This window comes from Cupressus sempervirens, chromosome 11 (genome assembly GCF_028749045.1).
Source record: "Cupressus sempervirens isolate cs-2001-9-10 chromosome 11, ASM2874904v1, whole genome shotgun sequence".
NCBI classification, from domain to species: Eukaryota; Viridiplantae; Streptophyta; class Pinopsida; order Cupressales; family Cupressaceae; genus Cupressus; species Cupressus sempervirens.
The window spans coordinates 432,713,124-432,725,900 of record NC_143128.1 but is presented as its reverse complement, the minus strand read 5'-3'; the positions used below and the strand labels follow the sequence as shown (position 1 = coordinate 432,725,900).

The 12,777-nt window shown below is 36.8% G+C and overlaps 1 protein-coding gene across 1 annotated transcript; it reads left to right on the top strand.

Annotated features, from left to right (window-relative positions):
* The first annotated feature begins 7,112 nt into the window (after nucleotides 1-7,112).
* Nucleotides 7,113-7,943, top strand: LOC149530278 (uncharacterized). The gene has a single exon (XM_089808182.1). The coding sequence runs from the start codon at nucleotides 7,113-7,115 to the stop codon at nucleotides 7,941-7,943; it is 831 nt and encodes a 276-aa protein (XP_089664308.1).
* Nucleotides 7,944-12,777: the final 4,834 nt, after the last annotated feature.

The window sequence follows — 12,777 nt, the reverse complement described above, 5'->3', positions numbered from 1 at the left end:
ATTCGTGGTGGTTGATAGGTTCTCCAAAATGGCACATTTCATTCCATGCCACAAAACTCATGATGTTGTCCATATTGCAGACTTGTTTTTCAAAGAGGTGGTAAGACTACATGGTCTTCCAAGGAGTATAGTTTCTGACAGAGACACTAAATTTGTGGGGTATTTCTGGAGGACATTGTGGAAAAAGTTGAGAACAGACTTGAAATTCAGTTCCACGCATCATCCACAAACTAACAGTCAAACAGAAGTGGTAAATAGAAGTCTGGGCAATTTGATGAGATGTTTAGTTGGGGATAAGCCCAAGGGATGAGATTTAATTCTACCACAGGCAGAGTTTGCTTATAATAACTCTATAAATAGGAGTACTGGAAAATCACCATTCCAAATTGTATATGGGAATAGCCCAAGGACTGCACCAGAGCTGAGGAAGATAGAACAAGGGGAGAGGACAAGTGTTGAAGCTGAGGAATTTGCTAAACATATCAAGCGTCTACATGAGGAGGTTCAGGCACACATAACCAAGATGAATCAAGAGTATAAAGCTAGGGCTGATCAAAGGAGAAGACATAAGGAATTCCAACTAGGAGATTTCGTCATGGTGCACTTACGAAAAGAAATATTTCCAGCTGGTACTTACAACAAGCTGAAAATGAAGAAATTTGGCCCTTGCAAAATTTTGAAGAAACATGACTCAGGAAATGCATATGAAGTGGAGCTGCCAGATGGTATTCACATTTCTCCCATTTTTAACATTGCAGATTTAATAGAGTATCATGATGATGGTGCAGATGATGAGCTGGTGTTAGAGCCATGTCCAATTCCTGCTTCTAAGAAGGAGGAGATAGAAGACATTCTAGATCATCGTGTGGGTAGGAGTACCAGAAACAGGCAGTATGAAGAGTATTTGGTCAAATGGAAATGACGACCGATCGAGGACTCAACTTGAATTTCAGCAGCTAAGGTTTCCCATTTGGGATTTCCTCTACCATCCATAAAGTGATAGGGTCACTTTTCAATCTACCCTGGGTGTTTGATGCAGGAGCATCCAGAGGTATAAGGGCAATCCTGTGTCACCCAAAAAAATATACTTAGACTTAGTTTCTGTTTCATGTCTTTACATTTTTGGATACCCATTTGGGTCAAATAAAGGTTCCAACTCTCATAGTTCCACTATCAGTGTGTTTGAAAATCCTAAAAAAATAGGAGCATGCAATTTGGCCATCATTTTGGTGACCTAGAAGGTGTGAATTGGCCAAATGAATATAATTGTGATTTAGAGCATTCCAGAAAAAGAATTAGGTCAAAAGGCCCCACGATTTGAAAGTTATTGTAGTTTTTCGAGTTTTGGAGACCCCCTAAGAATGCTTTGAAGTCAGGTTAGGGGCATTAAATGACCTTGAAAAGGGCCAAAAATGGGGGATGGGTGAAGCTCATCCATAAGGCTATAGAGCGCTTCGAGAGCTTTCCGAAAATGTAAACGGTTCATCAATCGGAGCTACGGTTCAAAAGTTATGCCTCCTGAAAGTTCGGTTACCATTTTTGGATTCTTCTAGATTTGCGCCGACTTCTAACACAACTTCTGGAACCTTCTATTTGTCGGTGGATGCCTACTAGCACTTTCTGGAATGTACTCCTAGTCTTTAACCCTTCGGGGTCTATTTAAGGAGATTTCTGGCATTGTAAAAGGCAGTTCGGAGTGGAGTTTGAGAGGAGGTACCATAAGGAGAATTTATCTCCAGATTTATGCTATTGTAAGCCCTTAGGGCCTGTTTTGAAGTTTATTTTCCTGTACTATTTGTAATAGCTTATTATCTCAATTAATATAATTTCCCTTTTTTGTTGTTTCCATTCTATTCTTGGGTAGTGTCCCCATCAGATCTGGATGCTAGTGGGAGTGGGACTACACATAGGAGATCTCAAGGAGAGATGGGTACCTTAGGTGCTATCAGAGGAGATGCACAGAGGCAGCGTGTAGAGGACCAACCTCCATAGCAGCTAGAGTAGGATGCAGGTAATGAGGAGATGCAGGACTAGCCTACTCCAGAGCCACATAGTAGAGAGGCTCAAGCACAAACCCAAGATGCTCTAAGGAGATCTAGAGAGAGTGAGGAAGGCACAGTGATAATTGGGTGAGCTACAGATTCATATCATAGTTTGAGATATGTGGTTAGTGAAGCGAGATAGAGAGATCTGTGAGCTTTGGGAGTAGTTGGAGTATTAGTGAGATGAGGCTCGATTATAGGGTGCCAAGGCAACTTACTACTATGCTAGATATATCATAGTAGTGCCTGATGTTGTAAAGTAGATGCCTAGATTTTTTGAGTATGTTAGAGCATCAGAGGGTGTATGTCAGCCAGTGAGAATAGATGCACCTCCTCCTCCTCATTCACCTAGGGATGAGGGAGAAGGACATAGTTAGCTTTATATCTTTTCTCTTAGCTTCTAAGGATGTGTTTTTGGATGTATCAGCATTATTTTGTAGCATTTTGAGATTGAAAGTACTCAAGTAACACACATTTTTGTATCAATGTACATTTTGACTCCTTTGGATATATATATGAGATCTTTTGATTTGAGTACCTTGTATGTGTCACTTTTTCTCTTATATTTTTCCATACATGAGATGTTAGTGATATGATTGTGATGAATGAAAATTGATATGATGTATGAATGTAGTGTAGATGAGATGAATATGAAAATATGTATATAAAATGCAAAAAAGTAAATGAACTAACATCTCGTGTAGGTTTCAAGTTGGTTATATATGACAAGTATCCCATGAAAGTCAAAAGGATGAATCTAGGAGTTGAACACTTGTGTAGTCGAGAATAAACATGATACTTTGAAGAAACCAACAACCTCTCATTTTGAAAGATTCAAGTAAAGTAGTAATCACAATGTACTCTTATGCAAGTGGAGTATGAAATGCAACCTTATGCTAGATGTATCGCTGGGTCTAGTTATTGAACTTGTAAAAGCATCATCACTGATTATTTAGTTAGACTCACAAATGTCATATAATTCACACTAACATTGCAATCATGAGAATATGAATATGACATGTGTCTTAGTTTTGTCAGGATTAAATGTAAGCATTAAAGCACAAGAAGCCAAAATGACTAGAACATTTATCCCTTTTAATGTAACAAGTGAACATAAGCATCAGAGCATAAATGCTAGGATGACTAGAATGTTTCTTGCATGCAAACACACAAGACATGCAAGAGATCCTTCTCATGCTAAGTAATTAATAAGTATTTTTTCCATAATGACCCTTGCATTTGTAACCTAAGATAGAAGTATGTTGAGTATACTTTATGTTACCCATAAATTCACTTAACAAGGTAAGCATCAATTTTATATTGTAGCATAGAGAATTCACTCAAACAAGCAAGGAGAAGAACCAACCTCACTAAAGTGTTCATATAAAATAAGTTGAGGTACACATGGAAATTCAACATGAGATAGAGGTTATTATAGTGGACACCCCTTTTATATGGATGATTCAGATCATTGGAACTAAACCATCAAGCAAAAAGAAAAGAAAAGATCATGCCCCCAGTCCTCACTTCTCTAGTCAAAATAGACATCCTTGAGTCACTCAAAGGAGAATGATAAAGTGAAAGTGAAACAAACAAAGAAAATCTTAGCATAGCTCAAGTAGTGTCAATATTTGTATTTTAGTCTTAGTGTCATTTGATTGATGTCAACTATTAATGTTAAGAACATATGTGTAAGAAATATCTTCAGTAGAAGGACAACAATATATAGACATAATTAGAACAACTAGAAACTGATGTCAGAGATAAATCTTTAGTGAGAAGAATCTTAGTAAGATACTAAGTGATAGTAGATAGACATAGCTAGAACAACTGGTGACTGAAGCTTAAGAGATCTTGTTTGAGAGGATTCTTAATAGTAAAGTAAGCACAGTAGATAGACACATCTAGAACAACTAGTGACTAAAGCTTAAGAGATCTTCTTTGAGAGGATTCTCAATAGTAAAGTAAGCAATAATAGATAGAGACAGCTGGAACAACTAGTGATTGAAGCTTAAGAGATCTTCTTCGAGAGGAATCTCAATAGTAAAGTAAGCAATTGTAGATAGACACAACTAGTGACTAAAGCTTAAGAGACCTTCTTCGAGAGGAATCTCAATAGTAAAGTAAGCAATAATAGATAGACACAACTAGAACAACTGGTGACTAAAGCTTAAGAGATGTTCTTAAATACCATAGGGTTTGCCCCAAGACTATGACTAGATTCAATCCATGTATGCATGAGTGAAAGCAACAAATTAAAGTAGAAAAAAAATTCTATTTTTGCTACCATGATGCCTTTTGCCAGGTTTTCATCAATGGCACTTTTTCTTGTTTTTTCTTTTTTTTTTTTGTATTTTTCAAGTTTTCAATTTTTTTATATTTTTGAACTTTTCAATTTTTTGTATTTTTGAACTTTTCAACTTTTTTGTATTACCATGGTGTCTATTGCTAGGTTTTCCCCAAGATAATAAAATTTTTGAAGACTTTTAAGTATGTACAAAGAGTTGTGAAAGCATGTCAGCTATAGAATCATTTCAGATGAAGAGTATTGATCAAATCTTTAAGAAATTATCCTTCAGTTGTCAAGAGTTGATAAGCACTAGATCCAAACACTACAATGGCTATGTATGGACCAAGCTAGTTTGGTTCAAACTTCCCTTTTTGTATTCCTTGTTATTGATTCTTAGGGTTTTTCCTCAGGACAAGGCCACCCACTTGGAAGACACAAGGTTTGACTTTCTTGTTGTAGCTTTTAGACATTCACTTTTGATAACCCCAGAGATGATCATATGCCACTTGTTATGCAGCCAAAATTCCTGAAATAATTAATAGAAACATAAGAGAGAAAGAAAACAAAAATAAATATTAGAACTCCAAATTCATATTTATTATTCTTCCCAATCCTCCTCCTCCTACAATGAGAGAAATTACAATTTTAAATATAAATCTAAAATCACCATTTTTGGAAGTTTTCTTTCATAAAACTCTCTTTTTTCATTTTTAATAACTTTTTAAAATAACTCAAAAAATGCTGAATTTTTTTGTAGAGCTTCTTAAAATTGAGATAAGATGAACTACCAACTAACTTTCAAATTGAAACTTTCTTAAGTTGACGAGTAGGAGGGATGGGCAATTTTGAATCTGTTGGTTTGCAGGTAGACAAGAAACTGGTGAGGGAGAATCTAGCAGGAGGTACAAACCCAGGAGGATTGGTAGGGGGTGCTGAGAAGAAGGGTGAGTCAGAACCTCTAGTCAATGTGGATGATGGGAAGCTTTTGTGTGTATCTGCTAGAAAATCTTTGTGTGAATCTGATCCTTTTGGTGGGGTTCGTGTCCCACCATTGGATTCCTCTGCTTTTCAAGTGTTGGGACAGGATCTCGAGAAGGAGAAAGATATTGTTGAACCCAACAAGGAAAAGTCCTCAGAAGGGCTAAAAGAAGGGGTCTCAGAACAAAGGACTTGGTCTTCTTTGTTTGGCAAGAAACCTACTGGTAAATCTCTTTTCCCACCGGTGACTACTAAATCTTGCTGGGAGAAAGGTGAGTTTCAAGTTTTTATCCCAGATCCTTTAGTCAATTTTTATGTGTCTTCCATGGATTTCACCTTAATGGGAAAATTTCTAGAGGCTAGACCTGATCTAGAATCTCTTATAAAAATGGTAAGAGGAAATGGGTTATTCGAGGAGAGGTAGATATTGCACCATGTCAAATGGTTTCTTCTAATTAATCTTCAACTACAATGAAGATTTGAATACAGTTCTTTGTGGTGGACTATGGTCTTTTGGTAAAAGTTCTCTTACTATTAAAAAATGGGAGCCTGACATGGATTTCTCTGATTCTTTTTTCTTGACCACTCCCATTTGGGCTAGACTTCCTAGTCTCCCTCTTGAATTCTGGCATGAGGATATTTTTAAAGGTATTGCCAATTCCTTTGGTGAACTTGTGGCATTGGACAGTGCTACGGCTTCTAGAACCAAACTTCATTGTGCTAGAATCTTTGTTAAAGTGGCAAACCTGAATCATCTTCCTGATAAGGTGGAACTTATATCCAAGCTAGGTAAAAAAACTCAAGAGATTCTTTTTGAAGATCTGCCCAACTCTTGTTATGATTGCAAGAAATAGGGGCATCTGGTTAGAAATTGTCCCTCCAAGAGTAAAAAGCTTCCAAGCAATGTTTCAGAAGGGAAAAAGCGCAAGGTTCACCAAAAGAAAGTTTGGAAACCCAAAGTTGTTCTTAGAAAAGTTTAAAAGAATAATGAAGACCCTATTGATCCTAATGTTGAGGAGGGAAAAGAGCCTTCAGTCGAAGATTCTAATGCTCCACAGGAGTTAGGGAATGTTCCCTCTTTTGAGATTGCTATCTTAGAGATAGTAGGACATGGTTTGAATTCAGATTCTTCAGAACCTGTACAAAAACTAGAGGATCTAACAGATCTATCAAAACAAATCATTATCTATAAAAGGATAGAAGATGGATGGAGAAATATGGTTGACAAAATCAAGCTAGAGGAAGGTGAATTCTTGGTTGATGACAAAATTATTCCTTAGGAGGGAGATCTTCTTTCTTCTCAGACTAGAGAGATCCAGGTGTCTTCTCAGGCTGATGCTGACTTTCCTTTGGATGAATCTCTTGCCCTAGAAGTTGTGAAAGACTCTGGAGAAAACTCAAAGCTTATATTAAATCAAAGAAAAAGGACTGAAAAAAATATTAACATAAAGGGAGTAGAAACTAGAAGTAGTAAAATTGATCAGCAATCTAAGAAGAATCCTCTTGCTTCTACTCTGAATAAATCTGGAAAAAGAGTGAAACAACTTTCTAAGGTGAAATCGGATGTTGGTTCCCTGGACAAACAAGGAAGAAAACCTAATAAGAAAACTAGAGAATTAGAAAGTATGCAGAATATTGCTGATAGTAGGTAGGAAACTATTCTGGATTTCACCCCTAAAAAATAGAATATGAAAATCATAACTTGGAATATTAGGGGGATGAATAGCATTCACGAACTAGATATTGTTAGGAATCTTGTTAGAGAACAAAAGCCTGATTTTCTCTTGTTACAAGAAACTAAGATGAGTAAAGAGAAGGTGGAACAGATTAAAGCTTTTAAAAATTATTCTATTAATGCCAGTAGTTTAGAAGGTGCATCAGGGGGAACTCTGATGTTACGAAAGAAGAATTACTCTAGATCCATCCTGATTGCAAGAAAACATCTTATGATAGCCAAAATTACTAATGTTGACCAGAAGGATGGATGGTATATAGGGAATATCTACACTCCCAACACTAAGCAACTAAGGAAAAAGGTTTGGGAGACTGTTTCCAAGTTTAAAAGTAAAGACTATTTTGGAAGATGGATTATAATGGGAGACTTCAATGTGCCTCTCTATGATCACAAAAAAATGGGAGGTAATGCTACCCAGCTAGAAGGGAGATTGGATTTACTGGAATTTATAAATAAAGAGGGCTTAATGGATATGGACCTCCATGGAATTCAGTTTACCTGGAGTAATAAGAGAGTAGGTAATGAATGTATTCAGGCCAAGCTTGATCATGCTCTTATTTCCCCAGATTGGACTAAAGATTTTAGGTGCAAGCTGGAAGCCAGTCAAAAAATTGGATCAAATCATTTCCCCCTCATATTTTATGTTTCTAAGATCAATCTCAAGAAGAATTTTCCTTTTAGATTTGAGAAGATGTGGCTGCAACACCCTCAGTTTGAAAGTAAATTGGAAGAATGGTGGAGTATTGATATTGAAGGGATGGCCCTTTATAGAGTTGCTTCTAAGCTCAAGAATGTTAAAAGGGAAGTTAAAACTTGGAACAAGAATATTTTTGGGAACATCTTTGAGAACAAAACTATAATGAAGGAGGAAATTCTTATAACCCAGGAAAAAATTTAGAAGGTTGGTTATACTCCTGATCTCCTCATTGAAGAAAATGAAAAATTTGCTCAATATCATGATATCATCACTAAAGAAGAAATCTACTAGAGACAAAGGTCAAGGCTATTATGGTTGAGTGAAGGTGATAAAAATGCCAAATATTTCCATCTCTCTACTCTTAAACATAGGGAAAAAATGCACATATCACACCTTAAAAAGGGAGATCTGAAGATTATAGAGGACAATGCCATCATGGAAGATATGGTGACTTTTTTCTCTTCTCTTATGATAGCTAATCATAACATAAATCTAGAGAGTTAGGCTAAAATCCTTAGAGTGATTCCTCCTCTGGTTTCAAAGGAACAAAATAAAATGTTAAGCTCTATACCTAAGGATGATGAAATTTTCAAAGCTATCAGTTTCCCAGGAGGAGATAAAGCTCCTGGGCCTAATGGTTTTCCCATGTTTTTCTTCCAAAAAATTTGGAAATTCATGGGCAAAGATGTTTGTGATGCTGTAAAGGAATTCTATGGAGCCAAATAGATGCTTAAGGAAGTCAACTCCACCTTTCTGTGCCTGATCCCAAAGAAAATTTGTACTGATTCTCCTAATCTTTTTAGACTGATCAGCCTTTGTAATTCTTTCTATAAAATCATTTCCAAAGTTCTTACCTCTAGACTTATCCAAGTGATCTCTTTAATTATTGCTGATCAACAAAATGGCTTCATCCCTAGAAGATAGATCCTTAACTCTATCATCTCCGCTCATGAGAATATTCACTCCTTATCTTGTTCTAACAATTAGGGGTTCATTATGAAAGTGGATATTGCTAAGGCCTATGATAGAGTTGATTGGTCTTTCCTCTTAAAAATTATGTCTGCTTTTAGTTTTGATCACAAGGTAGTTGGTCTTATTCATCAATTGATCTCTACCTCTTCTGTTGTTGTTCTAGTTAATGGAAGCTCATCTCAGTTCTTTTATCCCTCTCGAGGTTTGAGACAATGTGATCCTTTATCTCCTATCCTTTTTGTAATCATGGTTGATTACTTGGGGAGGCATATTGGGAATTTGGTCCATAGAGGTATCATTAAGGTTTTACAACCTTCCTCCCATCCTCTTGTTTTCTCTCATGGACAATTTGTTCATGATACCATCTTCTTGGGTAAGGCTAAAGTTAAGGAAGCTAGAAATTTGAAGCAAGCTATTAACTTATATTCCTCTGCCTCAGGTCAGCTGGTTAATTGGAATAAAAGTGTTGTGTACTTTATAAATACCCCTATCCAATGACAAAATAAAATTGCTAAAATCCTTGGATGTTCTATAGGATCCCTCCCCTCTTCTTACTTAGGCCTCCCTCTAGGACTGAAGATCCCTGATATCTTCTGGGAAGATCTAATTAACAAATTCAGTAAGAAACTTGTGGGATGGAAAGGGAATCTTTTAAGCCAGGCTGGTAAGTTAACAGTTCTCAAAGCTTTTCTTCAAAGCATACCAACTTATGCTTTAAGTCTCTTTAGAATCCCTACTAAATTTGCTGAGTCTATTGAAAAAATTCAAAGAAATTTCCTTTGGACTGGTGCTGAGGAGAAAAGGAGAATGCCTTTAATTGCTTAGGATAATGTTTACAAACCATTAAAAGAAGGGGGTTTGGGTATCAGGAAAATCAAATGCATGAACAATGCTCTTTTAGAAAAACAAGGTTGGAGAGTCTATCATGAAAACAAAGAGTGGAGTACCATTTGGAAACAAAAGTACCTCTTCAATGCTAAATCCCTTCCTGATTTCCTCTCTACTACTGATGTTTTTCATCCTTCCTCTATAGGGGGGGCTATTTAGGGGACCAAGAAAACTCTAGGAAAAGGATGTTCATTGAAAATTGGTAATGGGCTACAGGTGAAATTTTGGGAAGATGTTTGGTTAATGGATCATCCCTTGTTTGAAGATTTCCTTGACAATGATCTTGTTGACTAATGCAAGCAGAGATTTGGCATATTAGTTAGTCATTATTGGCAAAATGATTTCTAGGTGAATTTAACTGATGTTGATCAAGGCTTTAGCAATATCCAATTACCTCTCAATGTTGTTGATGTTTATCTTAATCTTGAGGATGAGGTTATTTGGCATGCTGACCCTAGTGGCCATTTTAAAGTTTCTTCTATATTTGCCCCAAAGGATAAGGGAAGTCAACCTCTTTGGTCTCATGCCTGGATTAAGGGTCTCATTCCCAAAATTAATATCTTCTTTTGGATTTTGCTTCAAAATAAAATTCTAACCCTAGATAATTTTCCAAAAAGAGGTATTAATGTGGTTAAAAGGTGTATTTTATGCAAAAAATGGTTTTGAAGATAGAGACCATATGTTTTTGAATTGCTCCTACACCCAGCAAGTTTGGACTAAGATTCTTAACTTCTAGGGTATAACATGGGTCCATCAAAACAATGTGGAGCTCTCTTTTAGAAGTTGGCTTTTCCTCTCTAAGGATCCTAATGCTCTCTTTCTTTGGAAACTTACTCTCCCTCACCTCTGGTGGGGAACCTGGAAGCAAAGAAATAATCAAATTTTTAGGAGTAAAGATCTTCCGAGATGGGTGCTTGGTCAGAATATCATTAGAGCCATCAAGGAGAACTTTAAATCCCAGAGAATTTTTGAGCAAACTTTCCATTTTGAGAACCCTTTGAAATCTAAAAGGTCCAATGTGAAAACTGATAATCCAAGATTGAGTATAAAATGGAAGGTGCCTCCTTTTGGATGGATCAAAGGGAATTTTGATAGGGCTGCTAAGGGAAACTCGGGAAGAGCAGGATGTGGAGGGGTCCTAAGAGATGAGGGGGGTAATGTTATAGATGCTATTGCTATCCCTATTGGTAAATCTAATAGCCACATTGCTGAAGCTACTGCTGCCCTCTATACTATTAAGCTAGTTGTTGATTTGAGGTATTCCAAATTATGGTTGGAAGGTGATTCTTTGAACATTATAAATACCCTAAATAATAAAAATGCAATCTCATGGTCTATTGAAGCTATGGTTATGGAAATCAAAACCTTAACTCAAAAATTAGAAAAGGTGGTCATTTCCCATACTTACTACGAGGCCAATGGTGTTGTTGACTGGATAGCCAACTGTGCTATTCAAATGGGGCATAAGGTGAGGTGGCATGAGGAATTAAAAAAGCATGTTCATCTTAAAACGATTATTAATTATGAAGCCTTTCACTCTGAAGTGGGAAAGATTTGTTTGGATTAGCAATTTAATGATTTGGTGGAGTGGCCTTACCGCTATCAGATTACCTTCCCTGAGGATGTACATTCATGTGAATATAATGTGGTCTTAGCACGTATCTTCAAAAAGGTGACCTCCAAATCATGCAACTAAAAATTGCTTTCCTTTCAACCTCTCTATGTATTGTATCTGAGTGTTTCTAGTTTTGTGTTTGCTTGGTAGAATGGGGGGTGAGCCGCAAAAACAAGAACCCAAAAAATGTGATGACTGGAAGGCTCGTCAGGATGTTTGGAAGATTCTTCAAAAAGGGAAGGTGGTTAGTTATCTAGAGCATTTTGATGGCTTCAAACCCCATATCACTATCGCTTTCTTTGAAAATTGGGCTTATGACAGAGTCACTCTCCATGGAGTCATTGTGAAGCTTACTAAGGACTTCATTACCAAGGTCATGGGGCTCCCCACGAGGGGCATAAAGTTCTCAAAATAGACCACTATCTCCAGTGCGACCTATAAAAAATTTCTAAAGACAGATGATGAGGAGAAGCAACTAGAAAAGAGTGGAGACTTCTTTGATGTGGAGTAGATTAAAGGTATATGGCATGATGTGCTTTGCTGCATTTGTGAGTACTTTATCCTGGATGGTAGGTACAAAAGAGTTCATAAATTTCATTTTGTTTTTCTCAACCACTTTAGATACAAGGATAGAATTTCTTTTCCTTTTTATCTGCATTTTTTGTTGCTTCAAAGTTTATTTGTCCATAGGAAGAAGGAGTCTCAACTTATTTTACATGAAGGTCTGATACTTCTTATTGAGGGCTTTTGTAAAAATAAGTCCATTGTTTTGACTCCTTCTTCTGACAATCAAAAAGGTTCTCAGTCCAAGAAGTGTAAGAAGGATGAGAATGTTAAAGGGAAAGTAAAGGTAAAACCTAAACCCTCTGGTTCTCATAAACATATTGTTGAAACTAAGTCTGAGTTAGAGAGTTCTAAGGGTTTTGAGAAGGATATCCCAGAGGAAGAGGAAGGGACAAATGTTGGGGAATTCAACTCAAATTTGGAGGGATATCCAAAAACAAAAGGAAAATGTGATAAAGAAATAGAGGAGGATACATCAGAGGGTAACTCAAAATAGAGCATCTCTGATAATGCAAGTAATCAGACTATGTCTAGGAGGGTGTTAAAGACAAAGATAACTTAACTGATGACCTAGTTACTATGAAGGATGTGGATCATATGGTCCAGGCTTTGACTCGTGCTACGGAGACTGGGGAACAACAAAAGGAGGATCCAATCCAACAAGATGCCCATATTGAGAACAGAGAGGAGGTCCAGATGGATAGGGAGGAACAAATGGAAAAGGTTGGTTCCCCTCTACATGAGAGTACTGATGACATTTGTGACTCACCACAGAGGGACAACAAGCTTTCCTTCTTACATTCTGCCAAGCTCAAAGCAGACTCTATTCTCCAAGTTGATTCTTGGATCTATAATGAAATTATGGGGTTGAAGAAGAAAGTGGAAATAATGCAACACAACCAGGATGCTGATTGAGCCATAATTAATCACTTGGAGGTGCAAATGGGAGATATCCCTAAAAAACTTAAAGATTATGAGTTAAATTTTAGAATTCTC

Coding starts and splice junctions, on each gene's coding strand:
- LOC149530278 (XM_089808182.1), top strand. CDS start 7,113: ATGAGTAAAGAGAAGGTGGAACAGATTAAAGCTTTTAAAAATTATTCT.